This window comes from Stenella coeruleoalba (genome assembly GCF_951394435.1).
Source record: "Stenella coeruleoalba genome assembly, chromosome: 17".
NCBI classification, from domain to species: domain Eukaryota; kingdom Metazoa; phylum Chordata; class Mammalia; order Artiodactyla; family Delphinidae; genus Stenella; species Stenella coeruleoalba.
The window spans coordinates 68476313-68498662 of record NC_137163.1 but is presented as its reverse complement, the minus strand read 5'-3'; the positions used below and the strand labels follow the sequence as shown (position 1 = coordinate 68498662).

The window sequence follows — 22350 nt, the reverse complement described above, 5'->3', positions numbered from 1 at the left end:
GTCATGAGAACCAAAATTTTAAGCAGAAGAGGAAAGAGATACAAATATAAAATCAAAGATTTTAAGTAAAAATTCCTGTAATTTTAAACTTGGGAATACAGTATGAAATCATGATTTATTTTTCTCTTTCTAAAACAATACATATTTCCCAGTGCTCTCCACTGGAAATGCCTGAAAACAATAACAAATAAGTAGCAGCAAACACCCTTAGCATCCAGGTTGTAATCTCTAAATACCATTTCCCCCTTAAAGGAACCACACTTCCATGGCAGTTCCAGGTGCTGGGCAAGAAATGTACAAGATGGTCCTAGGATATCTTGGCCTGAAAGCAAAGAAGCTATACAAGAATACTGAGGTTTTATCAAAAGGCCACAGGGGCCCAATTGATGGGGCTTTCACTGGCTAAAGATGGGACAGTTAGAGCGTGAAGAAAGAAATTGTCCTTTTAATTTAACCTCGTGTTTGACAGCTACCATATAGAGTTTTTCCATACATCTTTCTGAGTTCTTATGCTGCAGCTTCTAAGTCCATGCATGTCATTTTCTTCTCTGTTTTTTTTCCACTCTATGTTGGTGGTTACCAACCTCTGTAAGATAAGTTTTACATACTTGAGGCAGATTTTAAGGGTTATTTCTGCCTATGCTTTTCTAAGTTAAAATTTCATTTTGAATTTAAGGATCTTTCTGTAGAGTATACACAGAATTAGCTATATTTCTATATTCTAAATAGTTTAATATCAAACCTTTTGCTGATAGGATCTTGGAATCAATATATAAATTATATTTTTTGGGTAGTTTTAAAAACAAAACAAGATTATCTTTACTACTGAAAAATAAAATTACAAAGTAACAAAACAGTTGAGTTAAATCAGGGATGGGGCATATGAAATTTGGAGACTGTGAATGCTAGAATGTGTAATCATTTTGTTTGGTTTTTTTTTTAATTCATTCACAAACATCAGTTAAGTACATTCCAAGACACTGTGTTAAGGGCTAAAGTTAGAAAAAAATTTTTACAGGCATGATGCTAGCCTTCAATGACTTACATAGAAAATCACTTTTATTTCTCAATTTTAACTTCTGCTATTTGAAGAGAAATCGATTTATACAAAATAAAAACCTATTTTTAGCAGCAGAGTTTTGGTAATACTCAACCAGTTAATCACCATTTCCAGTTGCAAGGATTTCAGTATTTCTTGGTTTCGTTTGTTTTTTGTTTTTAAGTTAGCATGATTTTTCAGCCACCAGTGTCATAGTGTTAATTCTTATTTATTACCTGGTAGTACACGAGGAGTTGGACAAAGCAGAGTGTCTCCACGTTTTGTAGTGAGTCTGTTTAGAACCTAAAATAGGCATTTTTTTGGAGCATTTTCTTTTGGGGAATATGTTACCTGCTTTATTTTATTTATTTATTTTTAATAAATTTATTTACTTATTTTTGGCTACGTTGGGTCTTCGTTGCTGCGCGCGTAGTTGTGGTGAGCCGGGGCTACTCTTTGTTGCGGTTCACGGGCTTCTCATTGCGGTGGCTTCTCTTGTTGCAGAGCACGGGCTCTGTGTGCACAGGCTTCAGTAGCTGTGGCACACGGGCTCAGTAGTTGTGGCTCGCGGGCTCTAGAGTGCAAGCTCAGTAGTTGTGGCGTACGGGCTTAGCTGCCCCATGGCATGTGGGATCTTCCCGGACCAGGGCTCGAACCCATGTCTCCTGAATTGGCAGGAGGATTCTTAACCACTGTGCCACCAGGGAAGTCCTACCTGCTTTATTTTAATTTTATAATAATTGTATTTACAGATTTAAGAAATATATATTTGTAAGTATTCCTTATTGTATATCAAGAAACATGAATTAAGAAATAACTTCTTAATCAAAATTCACTATCTTGTGCTTGTCTATTCTTGTATAACTGTATTGATGATAATTACAGTCTGATATAAATAATCATAATAGTATTGTCTCTCCTAACAGATTTTATTAAACAGAGAAGAGCGGGACTGAATGAATTCATTCAGAACTTAGTTAGGCATCCAGAACTTTACAACCAGTAAGTAATTTTCATTGTGTTCTAAGGAGGCACTGAAACCCAACCTAAGACTATTGAATAAGCTACTGATCCAGGTTTTATACATTCTGTGGAATATTATTGTGCTGTATATTTTTGTGAAATCTTCCTCAAGAATTTTTCCTCTGGTATTCTTAATCTTCTTTTCTCTCCATCAACTCAAGGCCCTAGTTATTTTCTTTCTTCCTATTGTACTTGTATTTTTTTTGTAGATTAAACTTGAAAGGAATTGGCACAGTTAAAACATTTTGCTAATTATTTGATGTTATATTTATTCGTGCATTGAGAAAGCATTTCGTATGTACCTCTGTGTGCATTGGGAATAAAAAGAGAAATTAGTGTTATCCTTACCCTCCAGAGGCATAGGCTTCCAGGTACGTGGGAGAAACAGGTGTAGAAACAAGCAATTAAAGCAAAGAAAGTTTTATGAAAAAAGTCTGGAAGACAACAGAGAAAAACGTGGCCAACTCTTCTTGGGGTGGGTGGGTGTCAAGGAAGGCTTCCTGGAACTTAAAGGATGTGCAGTCTTTCAAGAAAAAAGCTAGGGAGAGCATTCTAGGCCAAGGGAGCAGTGCTTGTAACAGAGTCTACAAAGAGCCTGCAATTGTTCAGGATGCTCACGTATTAACATTTCACGATGACTGGAACACAGAGTAAGTTTACAGAAAGGAGATGAAGCTGAAGGAGTTGGCGAGGGCCAGGCACACTTGCTACCACTTCTTGTGCGACCTGGGTCAGCGTTCTCTCATCCCAGACAAGGCCTTCAGGCCTTCTCAGCACAACCTTCCAGGCAGCCACTTAACACCAGGGCGCTTTCCCAGCCCTATGTGTGTCTGGTAGGCCAGCAGCTCCTGTGAAGGCAGAAGGGTGGGTCATATCAGAAATACCTAGGAAGGTATAGGTAGATCCGTGGTTTGAGATGTATTTTCATTTTGAGTCTGGTAATTGGTTCATTGGTGTTCATTATGTTTATTGTGATTTGTTATGTGCATGTATGTTACTTATATTGTTTAGTATGTATAAAGTATTAACATTCTAAGAAGAATAAAGAGGACCAAGGAGAATATCTGGGGAACGTTTCTGCAGCTCACCTGTCTGGGTAGATGTAAAGGCTGCCTGTGGACATTGATGCAGTCATGACACCTTTTAACAGTCTTTTCAGAATCACAACATTGAAGGACTGTATTTTTAGCAATTGTCCTCAGAACGATTATTACCATTTTATAGTTCTTTATAGTTTATAGAGGGCTTCTATCTTCTGAGCAGGTGCTCTGACCTTTTTTAACTTAATTTAATTTACTAAATTAGTAAATTACTGGAGCTAGACTTCCTGTGACCAAGGTCTTCTGCCCAGTGCTCTGGGTTTCATTTCCCCTGATGCTCACAGATAGGACGAGGGTCACGGGGAGGTCCAGCACCTGCTGTAGCTCTGGGATTAGCCCCCGCAAAGGGGAGCAGCCGACTTTCCACTCAGAGCCCCCAGCAGGTGGTGGAGGAGCACAGAATTGGGCAGGATCCTTGAACTCAGGGTTCCTGTGTCTGGTGTGTTCCTTAGCAGAGAGCCTCTTATTACTTGGCTCTTTGTATAATTATTTTTTAAACATTATGCCTTTTCCCTAGGACAAATTCTATGTTATCTTCAGCTTAGATCTACCCTTCTAATGTTTAACTCTTGTTATATGCACTTGAGATTACTTCGAATTGGCATATTACTGGCTTGTTTGAAATTCGTACATTGAGAGCTTGAATATGTCTCATTCTTTGACAGAGCCTCACATAGAATAAGTGTGGAATAAATGGCGGTGGTGTTTATTATTTCTCCTGGTATTTTGAACAGTGTTACTCAGAACCTCTGACAGTATATGTTAAATTCTAAGTATTCATTTTGGATCTAGAAGTGTAGTATTATAAAGGTGTTATATTTGGTATTGAAATTCAACTAAAACCAATTTGATTATTTTAACATCATACTATAAAATACACAATTTTTAAGTATACTACCCAATAGATTTTTACATACGTATGCACCTTGTAACTACCACTATTCTGTTTAAGGTAGAGGACATTTTTCAGCACTCCAAGGTAAATAACCAAGAGGTTTTTTTTTTCAACTTAATGTTTAACTGACATTTTCTTTGTAATAAAAAGTGACATTTCACATTTTCTGGATCTCATCTGTTAATGGAACTTTGTTAATTTTCACACTCTTCATTTGAACATCAAACTGTTTATAAAATAGTACAGATTTAAGAGAGTTAGAGGAGAAGCCAATCAGCAAGTGTATCTTGAACACCATCCTTGTGTCTATTCTTATTATGTGTGGGATATGTGCTTCAAAAATAGCTTTACTTCAATAGAGAGAAGGTTATTTTTAAGATAACTTATTAAAATTGAATTTAAAATCATTTAAAAACTCAAACAAAATATTATTATTTCTCTGACCTTTGGATAGAAAAGGGTTTTCTCAGGATATTGGTAGTGAATGATGTATTACAAAGTAAAATAATGACACATTTGATTAATAAAAACTTTTGACCTCCAAAAATTACAAGTGAAATTAAAAACCAAAAATATAAAAAGTTTCCCATGATAAAGGACAGTAGATAAATATACTTAATAAAAGAGCTCATGCAGATAATACATTCCTAAGGCACCAAAAAAAAGACAAAACACATTAACAGTTTACACAAGAGGAGATGCAAGTGGCTGATTAATTACCAGGGAAGCTGAACATTTCTTTACTATTTAAGAAATGCAGATGAAGCAAAACACCTTATTTTAGCTTCATTGCATTATAACACCTATAGAAAAGAACACAAATCATGATTGTACAGCTTCATGAATTATGAGAAAATGAATACATCTGAGTATCCCCCCTCTCCACCCCAGGCCAAGGAATAGAACATTGCCAGCACCCCTGCAGCCCCTCACATGCCTCTTCTCAATGTCTGTTCCTTCCCAAAGGTCGTTACTCTCCTGATTTTTAGCAGCATAGATTAATGTGCCCTGTTTCTGAACTCTATATAAATAGAATCATATATTACATGGTCTATATCTGGCTTGTTTTCAACAATTGAGAGTCACCAGTGTTATTGCATATAGCTATACAGTAGTTTGTTCATTTCCATTGCTGTATAATACTCCATTGCATGAATATACCACAATTCTGCTGATCAACATTTGAGTTATTTCTGTTTTCTGGCTCTAATGAGTAATGTTGACATTAACATATCTTTTGCTGCACATGTGCAAGCATTTCTGATGTATCTTTGAGTATAATTTTTGGTTGTAGAATATGTATATGTTTAATCTTAGTGGATAATGCTAAATAGTTTCCCAAAGTGATTGTACCAATTTCCACTTCCACCATTGGTGTACGAGATCGCATGGGTCACCTCACCAACACTTAGTATTATTAGTCTTTTCAATTTTAGCCATTCTGGTGAGTGGGTAGTGGTATCTTATTGTTGCTTTAATTTGCATTTCACTAATTACTAATATAATTGAGTTCCGTCTCTTTAAAATACTGTTTTTCACTTACCAGACTATGAGAGATGCTAATATAAACTAACATTTAATCAAGGCTGGAGAAAGTCTTCAGGATGTTCATGTATTGCTAGGAGAGTAGAAATTGGTACAGCCTCTCTGGAAATTAGCTTAACAAACTACTTAAAGCCTAAAAATGGTTTATAGTTCAGAGCAAATACTTTTTAAAAATCTGTAGTGAAAATCGTAAATGCGGTTCCAGTGTTGTGCACAGTGATTGTCACTTGCAGCATTATTTATAGTAGTGAAAGCTGTACAGTCAAAAGTTGGAAGCCATATATATATTTTATATATATATATATATAAAATATATATATGTAAAAAGCACATATATATATCCTAAAGTGAAAGAACCACTGAGTAACTTTTAGTGTGTCCTAATACAGCATCATACATCTATCAAAAGTGATTGCTAACAAAGAATTTTTATCCACATGGCAAAGACCTTTTGATGTATTGAATACATTGTATTTTTAGGTGAAAAACAGTAAAATAAAATATTTAAAATATAGCATGATCTTAACTGTGCAGAGAAAAAACAAATATAGTAGGGGTGTTAAGAATGAAGATTCCCACCTTTAATTTTTTTTTTGAAATAAAATGCACATAACATAAAATTCACCATTTTATCTATTTTTGAAGTGTACAATTCAGTGGTTTTTAGTATACTTGCAATGCTGTACAACCACATCACTATCTTATTCTATCACCCAAGTCTAAGCTAATATTAACATCAACCCAAAAAGAAACTATATTTTCTAATTTCCCCTTTCCCCCAACCCTTGGCAACCACTAATCTACTTTCTATTTTTATGGATTTGCCTGTTATGGGGATTTCATACAAATGGAACCATACAGTTTTAAATCTTCCTTTGTTCATTTAGCATAATGGTTTTGAAGTTCATTCATATTGTAGCATGTATCAGTACTTCATTTGTTTTCATAGTTGAATAATATTCCATTATGTGGATATGCCACATTTTGTTTGTCCATTCATCCACTTTATGACTATTATAAATAATGCTGCTGTGAATGTGTGTGTGTGTGAGCTTTTGTGTGTCCATATGTTTTTATTTCTTTGGGATATATTGAAGAGTGGAATTGCTGGACCATACAGTAACTGTGTATAGCTTTTCAAAGAACCACCTGTTTTCTACACTGGCTGTACCATTTTACATTCCACAAGCCCCTCCCCTTTTTAAAAACTATTCATCTTCCTGAATTTTTTACAATGAACGTATATTATTTGTATTTGATTATTAAGAACAATTTTGGAAATCTTGCCATTTGTGACAACGTGGATGGACATTGACGGCATTGTGCTAAGTGAAATAAGTCAGAGGAAGACAAGTACTGCATGAACTCACTTATATGTGAAATCTTAAACCCAGATTCATAATCATTGATACAAAGAACAGATTGGTGGTTGCCAGAGGTTGGGGGATAGGCGAAATGGGTGAAGGTGGTCAAAAGGTATAAACTTTCAGTTATAAAATAAGTCATCAGTTGTAATGTGCAGCATGGGGACTGTGGTAGCGTATTTGAATGTAGCTAAGAGAGTAGATTAAAAGTTCTCATCACACACAAAAAGTGTGTAACTGTGTGGTGATGGATGTTAACTAGACTTACTGTGGTCATCGTTTCGCAATGTATACAAGTATAGAAGCATTATGTCGTACACCTGGAACTGATATAGTGTTATATGTCAATTATATCTCATTTTTTTAACCATTTTTTAAAATTGAAGTATAGTTAATTTACACTGTTGTATTAGTTTCAGGTATACAGCAAAGTGGTTCACTTACACATATATATATTCTTTTTCAGATTCTTTCCCATTATAGGTTATTACAGGATATTGACTGTATAGTTCCTTGTGCTATACAGTAGGTCCTTGTTGTTTATTTTATATATAGTGGTGTGTATATGTTAATCCCAAACAGTATGGAGGTGTCTTAAAAATAGAGCTACCATATGATCTTGCAGTCCCAATCCTGGGCATATATCTGGAGAAAACTCTAATTTGAAAAGATACATGCACCCCAGTGTTCATAGCGGCACTATTTACAATACCAAGACATGGAAGCAACCTAAATGTCCATGGACAGATGAATGGATAAAGAAGATGTGAGGTATATATAATAGAATATTATTTGTCCATAAAAAAGGATGAAATAATGCCACTTGCAGCAACATGGATGGACCTAGACATTATCATATTAAGTGAAGTAAGTCAGACTGAGAAAGACAAATATCATGATATAATTTATATGTGGAATCTAAAAAAATGATACAAATAAAATTATTTGGAAAACAGAAATAGACTCACAGACATAGAAAACAAACTTATGGTTACCAAAGGGGATAGCAGCAGGGCAGGGGGCAGGGGAAGGATAAATTAGGATTTGGGAATTAACACATCTCAACTTGTAAAAAAGAAAAAAAAAGAACAATTTGGGAGGAGGTACCGCAGATACAGAGATTTAATCATTCCTCAGGATTGTCATTAGTCCATGCAAGGCCCCTCTTTTATTTTAGTCCATTTTTTTCCTCTTCATACCCATTTCTTCATCCCCACTGGTGATGCCCACTTCAACATGTTTGTTATATGTCTTTGGTTATCTATTTATCGACTGTTGCTTTGTGTCTGTGAGTGTTTAATATATACACGTAAATGGTGTGCTGTGGTTCCTTGTTTCTGATCGCTGACTGCTGTTCTCTGCAGGCAGTTACCATAGCTTGCTTACTCATTTCCCTAGTGGTAGATGGCTGTTTTGCTTCTGATTCAGAGCTATAGAGAATATTGCAGTGAGTATCCTAGTTACATGTCTTTCACTAAACCTGTACATAATTTTTGTGTGTGTGTGGTTTATCCTTAGAACTGAAATTTCTGGCCTCAGGGAAAATGCATACTCAGTTTAACCAAATATTGCCAAATTGCTTTTCAGAAAAGTTGCCTCATTTTACATTCTCACCAGCAATACGTGAGGGTGTTCCTTTCCCTGTATCCCTACCAACTTTTGGTATTATGTGTCTTTCTAAATTTTGCTGGCTAGTGGACATAAAGTAATTTCTCATTGTTGTTTTAATTTGTTTTTTTGTGATTATTAGTGAAGTTAGGCATCTTCATAAATTTCCTTACCATTTGGGTTTTCTATTCTGTGAACTGACTGTTGATACCTTTGCCCATTTGTTTATTGGATTCCCTATTTTTAAACTTAATTTGCTTATTCCTTTTATAATAATGATTATTAATGGATTTTGTTTGACTTTCTTACTGTAAATGCTACTATAGTTACTTTTATTTTCATGTTAAAAGGGAGAAAAGCTGTAGAAATGCAAAGTCATAATAAAGTTAATTTTTGTTTTTAGTCCAGATGTCAGAGCATTCCTTCAAATGGACAGTCCAAAACATCAGTCAGATCCATCTGAAGATGAGGATGAAAGAAGTACTCAGAAGGTAGTAAGAGGAATTGTATTTTTTAACAGAAAAAAATACCATTCCCCAGAGATGAAATTATTGGCAACTTTAGGACCCCATTTACTTAAAACAAAGTAATTTCATCCACTGTAGATTTTCTACTCTGTAGAGTACATAAAAACAAATGTGTATACCTCTTACTTATCACTATTTCTTATAAAATTGATAAAATGAGTACTTTTTATAATAGAAAGTAATACATGTTAATTAAAGAAAAATTTGAGAATAATTTAGAAGTATTACCCATATTATCAGCAACCAGACCTAGTAATTTTTAACGTTTTAGTGATTTTCTTTCTTATCTTCTCTAATATGTGGAAATTTTTAAAATTACCTAACTTTAATTATACAATATATAAAGTTTTGTGTTCTGCTTTCTTTGCTTTACATCTTACTTTTTGATCGTCATATATCTTCATCATGATTATCACCATTGCAACTGTTGTTTTGAATTTTGGCCAGCAGGAAAGGCCTTTTCAACCAGAATATTACATACCTCTTCCTCTGCATTGTCAGGTTTTGAGATGTAGAGCAATCAGTATACATGGGCTGGTTGGTATCAACTAACTTTTATTGCTGTAGTTGTATGTACATAATCAATACGTTTTCCGAAAAGAATAAAGAATAGGATATTCTTGTTTTTTTAATTAATTGTGATAAATATCGTAAGCTTGTGCCTTCTTATGAAGATATTTTCAACATTTACTTTAGAAAGTTATGTTAGAAAGGTAAATTACAACAACTTAACTCAGGATTATTATGTAGCAATTAAAAGTATAATTACAAGTATTATATAAATATGATAATACCTTTATAATTTAAAATTGACTAATACTATTGTTAAATATATACATGAAAATCAGAGATGTACGTTTTTGTCTTTATAATGTCTTTTAATTTTGTCATGATTCTGTTTTTGTGATTTAAAAGGTAATGTCATGAGTTGAAACATTACTGTCCCACAGCTAAAAATCTTCATTTGAAAAATAGATGTGACTACTGGAAAGTAGTAGTTTTCTTTCTCTGATGCTCTAAGAGGATTCTCAGTTAAGAGAACAGATTTAACTCTTACGTCTGTGACATGGTTGCTCTTAGGACAATAAAAGGATATTTTAATTTTATATCTGTGCAGTCGGTCAAAAGAGAAACCACAAGCTGGGAAAACATGTAACAAAGTATAAGAAGGAATAATGTCTATGTAAAAAAAGCTCATACATATGGATTTTTGAAAAGAATGATATTTAGGACCCTAGTAGATAAAAGGAAAAGGGACATGAAGAAATACTCTTAGTAAACAGATATATGGGAAAATATTCAACCTTGATGCCAGTAGCAATGAAAGTTTCAAATGAGAGGTTTTTTAATCTGCCAAATTAACAAAAATGTAAAGTAAATAAAATACGCCAGGACTAATAAGGGTAAGGTAAAATGGGCATCCTTGGGCATTACTGGTGTTAAAATTTATGCAACTCTTTTGGAAAGCAATTTGGCAACATGTATCAAGCATGAAAGTAATTCATGTCACTTAGGAGTTGATGCAAATGAAATAACCCTTCACAGAAAAGAACAAAGATGTTCATTTTAGTGTGATTTATAATGAAAAGTTAGAATCAGTTTGAATAGTCATCAGTCAAATAGTGGTTGTCCCTATATATTGTACATTTAAAAAATATTTCTAAAGATGATAATATTTAAAGTTTTGACATACCATTAAATGAAATCAGGGTTTAAAACTTTTTATGCACACTTACACAGTGTGATCACAGTTTTTCGAAGTTATGCAAAGACTATATGAAAGTACTATAAATATTTGTAAATCGTCTGTTGGTAAGGTTATGGATTTTTAAAAACATCTTAATACTATTCAAAAAATATTTCAAAGAGTAAAATTTATGTAACCGTGATTTTCCATGTTTTGTTTGTTAATCACGTAGAGAGTATGTAGGTTTAGATCATGTAAAGAATGTCTTGCCTTGCTGTAGGAGAATGGTTTTTGAAGAAAGAACCAGACTAAGAGAAATTCCTGGGTTCTGGCTCCTCTTCTCTCACTGTTGACTTTCAATCTAAATTTTGTTTCTCGTTTCATCCATAAAATCTGGAACTTAGACTAGGATCTTTTCCTGTTTTAAAATACTGATTAAAAAAAACCTTTTCAAAAAAAAGAAAGAGCTATATTTCATCTTACAGTTATAACTTTTATTATTTTTTAAATTAAAATTTCTAGGAACTGCATCAGTTTTATTTTTATTTATTTTTTCTTCCAGTTTTAATGAGATATAATTGACATACATCACTGGTATAAGTTTAGGGTGTACAACATTATGATCTGACTTACATACATCATGCAGTAATCACCGCAGTAAGTTTAGTGAATATCTATTGATATCATCTCATATAGATACAAAATTAAATAAAAAAAATGTTTTTCCTGTGATGAGAACTCTTAGGATTTATTCTCTTAACAACTTTAATATATAACATACACAGTGTAATTATATCTATCATGTTGTACATTACATCCCTAGTACTTATTTTCTTATAACTGGAAGTTTGTACCATTTGACTGCTTTCATCCAGTTCCTTCACTCCCCGCACCCCAGTTGTAACATTTTTTTTTTTTTTTTTTTGCTGTACACGGGCCTCTCACTGTTGTGGCCTCTCCCGTTGCAGAGCACAGGCTCCGGACGCGCAGGCTCAGCGGCCATGGCTCACGGGCCCAGCCGCTCCGCAGCATGTGGAATCTTCCTGGACTGGGGCACGAACCCCTGTCCCCTGCATCGGCAGGCGGACTCTCAACCACTGCGCCACCAGGGAAGCCCCAGTTGTAACTATTTATTAAGAACTTCTGAGTGGATAATCAAATGAATTTAATAGCTGGAAAATATCTTGGAAGGCATCTGGACCTTCTTAATTTATAGAGGAAAAAAAACAGGCCAAGAGAAGTCAAGAAACTTATTCTCTTGATTAGTGTTCATTCTGTTAAGAAATATACCTCAACTTCAGTTTAGTGATTAGGTGTAATCTTAAAAATAATAGGTAGAGGGGCTTCCCTGGTGGCGCAGGGGTTGAGTCCACCTGCCGATGAAGGGGACACGGGTTCATGCCCCGGTCCGGGAAGATCCCACATGCCGCGGAGCGGCTGGGCCCGTGAGCCATGGCCGCTGAGCCTGCGCGTCCGGAGCCTGTGCTCCGCAACGGGAGAGGCCACAACAGTGAGAGGCCCGCGTACCGCAAAAAAAAAAAAAAAAAGATAATAATAATAGGTAGAGTAAAAAGTTATCTAATTATATACCTCAGAAATTTTCATTATTTCAGAAATGTGCTCCATTAGAAAAACTGTTGCCAAGTAATAAAATCTTATTACATTTTAATGTAATTCAGGGGACAGGTTATCCTTGTTATTGTTTAATCCACACTTATTTACTTCACTTTCTTCATCTTATAGAAAAGTTCATTGAATAGAAAAATGATACAGTTCTCTGCACATTCATTAAAAGAATAAGTGTATTGAAATTACAACTTAGTTTGATTACATTATCAGATTGTATAGAATACTATAATATTTAAACATAATCATGATATATATAAGTCAAATCATTATGCTATACATCTTAAACTTATACAGTTCTATATGTCAGTTATATAATATCTCAGAAAAACTGGGGAGCAGGGGGAGATTACTTCTGTTAAAACTATGCTACAACAGGACAAATCTCATCTAATGAACCGGAGTGTTTATATATTTTTTTTGTCTTGAGCTAGACTGTTATGATTCCTTTTATTTCTGTCTTTTGTGGATTAAAATTGTATTAAATGAAGATTTTTCATGTAAAAGTGTCAGTAAGAAATATATTTGATTTGTCACTAAAACGTTGGTGCCAGTGTTGTTACTTCATACGAAATATACTTTAGATCTTTTGCCCTTTATTTAAAAAAAAAAACTTGTATTCTGGAGATTGTCTGTAAGTTACAAATGAATTTAAGTGGGAATATATATGACATGTCTCTAATAAGAAATTGCTTAGGTAAAATTTGTTGATTCTGATGAACTTAAAGAGGTATTTTTAAAAGCTTACTTCATATCTATAGCTTATATGAAGTATAGAGCTCTAGTAAAAGTGTACATATTTGAGACATCTCTGATTTAATTCTCTGAGTATATAAAGAATTTCATAGTGAATTTATGTGCAGAAGAATTCACTTACACTTGGCTTTTGTGAGAAGTGCTCACTGTAGAAGGATCACTAGATTAATCTTTTGGGATTTTGAGTTAAATTTCTAGTTGATTATTAGTGAGCTAGAATTTTAATTAGTTAAATTGCTTTATGGTATACTAGGTGAGTAAAGATTTGCTTCTATGTTAATAACAGGGATTAAATTTACTTTGTTAACTGTTGTAAGGAGAAAAGCCTATCTAAAAATTTGATACTATCACAATGGTGGAATTAGGAAGAAAAGCACTCCTGGTTTTATGTATTTGCTTTAGAAATAAGTTTACTTCCTCTCAAATTAAAACTTTAATCCAGCATTTGTAGTCTTAATCATCATCATACTATCATTTCCTATCTTTAATAATAGCTTATTAAAAATATTTGAAAATTTAAAAACAAAAGCTATTTTTAACCAATTTTTTTTAATGTAAAAAATGATTCCTCGGGCTTCCCTGATGGTGCGGTGGTTGAGAGTCCGCCTGCCGATGCAGGGGACACGGGTTCGTGCCCCGATCTGGGAGGATCCCACATGCCGCGGAGCGGCTGGGCCCGTGAGCCATGGCCGCTGAGCCTGCGCGTCCGGAGCCTGTGCTCCGCAACGGGAGAGGCCACAGCAGTGAGAGGCCCACGTACCGCAAAAAAAAAAAAAAAAAAAAAAGTAAAAAAAAAAAAAAAAAAGATTCCTCTTCAATTGTGGTTTCAATGCCCAGCTCTTCCAAAGAGCTTTCCTCAGTTTACTTCATTCATTTGCCAACTTTGACTTTGATTTCTGCCTTACATTTTTCCTTACAACTGCTTTTGAAATTTATCATTAAAATGGTTATGTTTATATTGATTGTGTATCTTTCCAAAAGTCTGTACATTTATTAAGCATTAGGGCTTTAGGTTTCTTTAATATGACAAATATCTGTGGTATGGTTATGTGTATTTTATTTAAAAAATATCCATTAACCGATAAGACACTCCAGTAAGAATGTTAAATTCTTTTTTTTTTTTTCCATCCCAACAGCTACACTCTACCTCACAGAACATTAACCTGGGACCATCTGGAAATCCTCAGTAGGTTTAATTTGTATCAAACAATCTCACTGGATTTGAGGAAGATTTTTTGCAAATGTGCAGATGTACATAATTATACCAGTTTAACTGGAAGCCTGTGAAATAGAACTATAGTTACAGTGAATATAATACTGTCGTACGCTTGCCTAATTTACTGCTCTAGCTTCTCCTTGTTTTAGTAGAGCTCTGAGGAGTTTTTAATCCACAGATGTTGAATTGGGTTCGGCTATTTTGCCACTGTTACTTTCCTGGTGTGTGTGTGGGGACCATAAGTCCTGGGAGGTACCTGGGAAAGTACTCTGGCAAAAGCATCCGTGGAGGCCAAATTGATATTCTCTTGGTGCTCAGTGTCACAACTCCAACCCTAGTTGTTAGTCAGCTTGTTCCAGAGGAGTCTTGATGGAAATTAGCATATGAAAGGCTATTAAATTTTCTTTATCCAGTTTCTCCCATAGTCCCAGATTTACTTGAGCAGAGGGGAAACATTTTGAGGAGTGACAAATGTGGACTTCATCTTAAGTGTCAACTCCAGCAGTTCACTGGAATACAAAGAAGGAGTCCAAGGCTACTTCTTGGCTCAGTTTGAGGAGTGCCCTGACAGATGAGTCATAACTGCTGTGGGCTGGAAGAGGAATGCATTGTTGGTATCCTTACTTGTAATTATCCTTATAGGCTTATTGGATTAATTCTGAAGTATTCTATCTTTTATCACAGGACACTGTGCTTCCCCTTACCCTTTTGGTCCACTTAGAGAGTGAGTATAGACAGGAGAAATGGTAAAGGAGACTAAGAAAGAATAATTAGTAAGGTAGGAAAACCAGGAATGGGGTGTCACAAAAGCAGGTGAAGAAAGGGAGTAAATAACTCTGTTGATGTTGCTGATGGGGCAGGTAAGATGAAGATTGAGAATGGACCCCTGATAGGTCATTGGTGACCTCTGTGAACAGTTTCAGTGGTGCGGTGGGGAGAAGATTGACCGGAAAGGGTTCAGGAGAGAAATACAGGAGGGGAAATAGGAGGTATAGGAGGTATCGACAGTGATTTTAGACAACTTACTTGATGGGTTTGCTGCAAAGGACAGCAAAGAAACGGGATGGTAACTGGAAGAGGAAATTTGGTTTTGAGCATCTTTTCTATCATTATTGCATTGAGCTTGTCAGGCAGCACAAAATGGAAGTTTGCTTTCAATTAGGATTCATCACCAACAGTTAACAGTGGGGCCTTGGGTATGGCCTCGGTTGGCGTGTTTACTGCTTGAGGGATTTGCATGTTTTTTCACTATTACGTTCGTTCAAAAAATTATTTCAGTATTTCAGCATATCATTAAAGAACAAAATAACTAGTCCAAAGAGCAGGTTCTTGAAGAAGAAAAACATCTAAGCTTAGTTAAGTATTTATCTCCCTAATCTTGACCTGTTATTATTTAACCCAGACCTGGTGTTACTCTTATGTTTGAATTGACTATTTCTTTCAGTAATGAATTGAAGGACGTTTAAAATCTAAATGGAGTCATTTCACTCTCCCTAGTACAACTTAGGAATTCATACCACGTTAAAGAAAACAGCTCTTGTGGCTGCTTAAGTTCATCTTTCTGCAGCCACGTGCTTTTGCCTGTATACAGTCAATGCTGTTTTTACCTGAGGTGCAAATAAATAACCTTCTGCCTTCTGGACTCCTGGCTTTCCTACATTACCATCTATGAGAATAAGTAGAGAGTTCTTTTATCTTTAACATACAAGTGATATGTATGCAAAACACTGTGATGACTTTTTTCTCCGTCAGAAAATCTTCTTAGTGATTTTACTAGGTATTCCAGCTAGTAACTTCCTTTTCAGAATAATTACCAGACTACTTAGTCCTTGCAATGTGTCACTAATTTATATAGTTACTCAGTTTCCTTATTAAGAGCATTGGTGAGGTTTATGGTTAATAAAAGTGGTTTGCTACCCTGAGTTCAAAACGATAGAGAAATGATAGATAGATAGATAGATAGATAGAAAGATCTTTTTCTCCCAAAGAGACTATTATTGAAGTCCTTCTTAAGCCAAACTTAACAAGGCTTAAATAAAATTATAAAATGTCTTATCTAATCAGAAAGTAGATATTATTACTGTTCATTATTACCTATTTTATATTAAAGATGAGATACTACCACTGTGAAAGCTGGAGTTATCATGCTGAAGTGTACCCAAGATTTGCCTGTTAAAGAGTGAGGCGCTAAAAAATGTTGAAAAGTTAACATCTTTCCATTTCTAGGAGGCTAATTCTTGTCATTGTTCATTTATTTCAGTGCTAAACCAACAGACTTTGATTTCTTAAAAGTTATTGGAAAAGGCAGCTTTGGCAAGGTAAGAGTGTTTTTATTTTTTCATTCAGTAAGTAAGTACTTAAGGAATGTATGCTTTATACATGCAAGACCACGGGGCTTGTTGGTATGCAGGCTATGGAATTAAGATGCTTTCTCTACCTTCAGAGTACTGACAGAATAATTCAGGATACTAAGCATCTACTCAAATTCTAACCCAAAATTTATTTGTTGAATAAGTATTTTGTTGAGCTCCTATGTGGCAAGCACTGTTCTGGGGCCTAGTTAGATAGTACTGAACAAAAATAACATGGTTAATACCTTTGTGATGCTCACAACCTAGTGGGGGAAATAGTCAATTAAAAGTTATGCAGTCAAGTAAATAATTACATGTAGCAATGGAGCTACGAAGGAAATGAAGACTAGAGTCAAGAGACAGAGGAAAATAGTCAGTGGGAGGAAAATCCCTATTTAGATGAATTGGTCAAGGATGGCTTCTTTGAAGAGGTGCTATTTAAGTTGAGGCCGGAAAGACAACAGTGAGCAGCTGTGTAAATAGCAGTTGGAGAAGGAAAGGGAGGTTTGAGGACGCTGTCTCCCTTCATGCAGTGAATGTCAGATGAAGCACGTAGCTTGACAGTGTGACCGTACCAAGCAAGAAGAATCCCTAAGGGCAGAGGCATCATAGATGGAGTTGTCAGAATCATCAAATATATTTAAGTTCTTTTTTGCATTATACTTCAATCTGTAGTAAAAATAAATATGTACGTGTTTAATTATAGTGTGCTGTATTCATAGCTTTCAGTATATCTAGATGTAGTTTTTTTTTCTGAGTTCCCTAGAGACCAGAAACTGCGACCATAAAATTACACCCATGTGTGTTCATTAATTCAGCAAATGTATATTTGCCACCTGCTACATGCTGGGCATTGTGCTAATAATATAAGCAATAGAAAGTTTGAAATAGATCTTGCTCTCAAAATGCTCACAGTCTGTTGGAATGTTAGAGATAGTCTGTTGTTAAAAACAAAAAGCATTAATCTTTTGGAAACTTCATGTTTAGATCTAGAGTCTACTAGAAATTGGTTCTTGCTTATAATGTGAGGTGTAGGGTCGAGTTCATTTTTTTCCCTATGGATGTTCAACTGATCCCACGCAGTTTATTGAAAAGGCTGTTCTTTCCCTACTGCTCTGCATGGCAAACTTCATCATATATCCAGTGTCTATATGCGTGGATCTGTTTCTAGATATTGTTTTATATTTCTGTTTCTAGATTTTATATTTTGTTTCATTAATCTATTTGTGTATCCTTGCATGAGTACCACATTGTCTTGAAAATGTAGCTTGATTTCCAACAGAACAAGTCTTCCCCTCCTTGTTCCTCTTCAAGAGACTATTCTTAGCTCTTTGCATATCAATATTAAATTTTAGAATTAGCATGGCAAGTTCCATAAGATTCTGTTGGATTTTGATTGGGATCGCATTGAATCTTTAGATCAATTTGGAGAGAATTGTCATCTTAACAATATCAAGTCTTCCAGTCTGTGACCATGGCATATCCCTTGGTTAATTTAATTCATCTTTAACTTTTCTCAATAATGTTTTATACTGTTCTTTGTAGAGTTTTGACACATCTTTAATTCGATTTGTTCCTGTGTGTTTCATTTTTTATGCTGTGAAAACTGGTGTTAAATACTGAAGCTGAATATATGCATTACCTGTGACACATTGGTTCTCCTCCAAGCTATGTAGCCACCAGTAATTCAAGCACATATGTGCTAGGAAAGGCGTGTGCCAGAATGTTCGTAAGCATCGTTGTTCATAATCTAAATGTCAGTGAGAGAGTGGATAAATTGTGTGTGGTATGTCTGTGGAATGCAGTACTCTGCACAGTGATGAAAATATGAAGACTGTGCTGCATGCCACACGTGAACGCACATTACATAATTTAGAGTGAAAAAAATCAAGCAGAGGCCACTTTGTCTATGTGATTCTAATTACATAAAATTCAAAAACAGGCAAAACCTAACCTGTGTTATTGCAAATGGAAATAGTGGTTACCTTTGAGGAAGAACAGGGATGGATAGTTTCTGGAATGGGGCAAATGGGAGGCTTCAGGCTACTGACAGTGTTTGGTTTTGTTTTAACCTGGAAGTGGTTACATAATGTGTCCATTTTGGAATAATTTATCGAGCTGTAATGTTTACGAGTTTTTCTATATACGTGTTTAATAAAAATTTTAAATCTTGCAAAATGGTTGGAAACCAACAAAGTACAATAAAACAAAGAAAAGCAGAATACAGAAAAGAAGGAAAAGCAAGGAGAACTACAGATTCACAATGTATTTGAAAAATAGAAAAATATACATGATAAAGTAAAATAAATAATGGAAATCTCATATTTATTCTAAGCTTTTCTACAAAGGGTGGTCTTGGTTCCACTTTCCATTTGCCCATCTGTTTCTTAACCACCTATTTTCCACATCTACCAATCTGCTGAAAAAATGTCTACCCTTCAGTGTACCTCCTAATGGCCACATTCTTTGAATTATTTTCTTAGAATATACTTAAAGATGAACCAATCAAAGTAGAGAAGTGAAGTTCAGGGGGTTGGGGAGCTGTCGAGAAAAGAAAAAATATAAGAAGGAAGGAACATTCAACAGAGTCAAATATTGTAAAAAACAAAAGCTTGAGAAATGAGAAAGATGCCAGCAATTGAACTCAGGACATTTTCACCCTGAAGATGTTTTGACTCCTTTTTTATGAATAACAAACATTTTAATTGATAGACTTTATTTTTTAGAACCTTTTTAGATTTACAAAAAAAAAAAAAATAGAGTAAAGAGAAAGTTCAGAGAATTTCCAAGCCATCAGTTTGCTCTATTTAGTAACATGTTAGTATGGTACATTTGTTCCAGCCAGTGAGCCAATATTGATCCATTATTATGAACTAAAGCCCATCATTTATGCAGATTTCCTTGGTTTTTACCTAATGTCCTTTTTTTGGTCCCATTCAGGACACCACATTACATTTAGTTGTCATGTCTCCTTAGGCTCCTCTTGGCTATGACAATTTCTCAGACTTTGCTTGTTTTTGAGGGCCTTGATGGTTTTGAGAAGCACTGGTTAGGTATATTGTGTATCTCTTTTGGAATTTGCCTGGTGTTTTTCTCATGATTAGACTGTGGTTACAGGTTTTAGTGAGGAAGACCACAGATGTACTCAAAAGTAATGCCCAGCATTGTCACTAGTGGCAGATCATCTCAAAACGTTTTAGAATATATCATCTAATAGTTACACAACTTGTAGGGTGTCTTGAATCCCTTAAAATTTGTTTGTAAACCTTTGAGTATGTTGCCTTTTTTTCTGGGGCAAGATCTTCTAAGTTTCTTCAAATCCATGAAGTGTCTGCATGCACCCCAGCCCATTATAGAATCTCAGCTATACATGGTGCTGCTTGCTCTGAGTGCTTCTAAATTTGAAACCTGTAAGAGAAACCCAAATGTTAAAACAAAAATACATTTTGATCACCTAGAAACCATTTTCCTCTCCTTTTTTTATGTAGACATGAAATTTATAGCCTCAGTATTTTCTAAAGACACTCTTCAGGACTCAGGGCTAGCATGCATGCGCACGCACACGCACACACACACACACACACACACACACACACACACACACACAGTTCTCAAGCAGTATAGATTTTGACACTTAAATTTAGTAAAAACCTCAAACATTAGCACATTAAGTGACAAAGAAATGATGCCTGGCCATTTAAATCATCAACACTTTTTGGTTTTATTAAAATATCTAAGGAAAAGTGGAATTGGAGAAATAAATTCAGTAATTTTCAATTTTCAAAATAAAAACACCACATTATCTAGGTCCTTTGTGGACTTTATTTTTTAAAAATTTAAGTATTGACTTATTGATAAGTGAATTGTTCCTATCAAAACATTGAAATTTCTAATAGTAGGTACAATCTTTAACTATAACAGGTTCTTCTTGCAAAACGGAAACTGGATGGAAAATTTTATGCTGTCAAAGTGTTACAGAAAAAGATAGTTCTCAACAGAAAAGAGGTAAAGTAAAATAGCTTTGTTTCTCCTAAACCTGTTTTCTCAGTTAACAGAATTGTTTTCTGGTGTCTAATACAAGCTGATTTTTTACCATTTTTTTTTTTTAACAGCAAAAACACATTATGGCTGAACGTAATGTGCTCTTGAAAAATGTGAAACATCCATTTTTGGTTGGATTACATTATTCTTTCCAAACAACTGAAAAGCTTTATTTTGTTCTGGATTTTATTAATGGAGGGGAGGTGAGTTTTATAATTAGTTTTCTAGTATTGATAATGTTTAGAAAAAAAATAGAGTTCAAGTTTCTCTTATCAGTGTTGGAAGCAAAGCCCAGCATAAACAGCTCTATGTTGAGTAGCAGCAGTATTTAAAGCACTGGCTAATCAGCACGATGCAGAATGTAGAGAAGTGAGACATAAAGCTCTTTTCCTAAGCAGCTTATGGTGTAGGTGGGAAGGTTCATAAAAGAACCTTGATACGAAGCTACAGACTTCATGGGTAGTTTTGTCGCTGAGCTATATAGCAAGAATATATACTGAAACATTAGAATGAAACTTGATTTGTAATATTTGGTAATTATCGTTTCAATAGTTGCATATAAATATTACTCTAGCCTGTCATTTTCCAAAATGTGCAAACTATTAATCAGATGAGATGATCCTGTAATAAAGGGTTGGAAAATGTTTCCTGTTACATCCCCTTGGTGATTAACAGTGTGCTTCGTGGTAGTTACAATGTTTCAGCATGTTAAAGACTTTGAGAAATTATGCCTGAAAGCCTGGATTTATTTAAAAAAAATTTTTTTACCACACAGTCCGGTTTTTTGTTTGAACCAAGTCTATTAACAGTATTCCCCAAAACTCTGAATCAGAGAGATATTGAAATACATTTTGGGAAATGCTGCTGTTAAGATAATAATTCCAGTCGTAGTTAACATGTATTGAGCATCCTTATGTGCCCAGCACTCTGGCTCTTTATACATATTATTTTATCTTCACAACAGTTGTGTTGCATAAGACAAAGAAACTGAGGTACAGAGAAGCTAAGTAACTTGATCAAGCCATGTGGGTTAGTAAGTATGGAGCCAGGAATTGAGCTCAGTCTGATTCCAGGATCGAGGCAGCTGACCACCCCCTGTTCCTCTGCTTCTTAATCCTCATACTTTTCTAATTCGTTTGATCTCTGACCTGTAAATGTCTCTAAAAATTATTTTAACTGGTAAATGTTATTATATCTTTACAAAAGGATCTTCCATCCCTTAATCCCAGAGCAAAGGGAGAAGAGAAGTGTATTTCAACCTTACTATAGTGCACTTATCTGTAGAATAAAGGAACTACACAGAAGACCGATTTCTATTCTGCAAACCTGAAAGATCAGACATACCTAGATCATTTTGGGGATGGTCATAAAAAGAATCATTATTCAACCTCTTACATCTGTGGTAAATATGCCTTAAGACTCCTCAGAAGCGGGATTATGAATCCCCCATGCACCCTGATTCAGGAATGTGGATGACCCCACATCGTTCCCACCTCGAAGGTGTGGTTTTATTTGTATGTGGTGAGTGCTAACATATAACAAGAATTTATTGAGGGCCTGGCACTTTGTAAT

General features: G+C 34.9%; 1 protein-coding gene across 11 annotated transcripts in view; it reads left to right on the top strand.

The window, feature by feature from the left end:
* LOC307176172 (serine/threonine-protein kinase Sgk3) overlaps positions 1-22350 on the top strand; it is a 148149-nt gene that overhangs the window by 107944 nt on the left and 17855 nt on the right. For all 11 annotated transcript variants that reach the window (XM_079902011.1, XM_079902008.1, XM_079902014.1 and 8 more), the window contains 6 exons: positions 1966-2041; positions 8978-9065; positions 14307-14356; positions 16647-16704; positions 20659-20742; positions 20850-20981. In XM_079902011.1, the coding sequence (XP_079758137.1) occupies positions 1966-2041; positions 8978-9065; positions 14307-14356; positions 16647-16704; positions 20659-20742; positions 20850-20981 (488 nt within the window). The remainder of the gene's footprint in view (positions 1-1965; positions 2042-8977; positions 9066-14306; positions 14357-16646; positions 16705-20658; positions 20743-20849; positions 20982-22350) is intronic.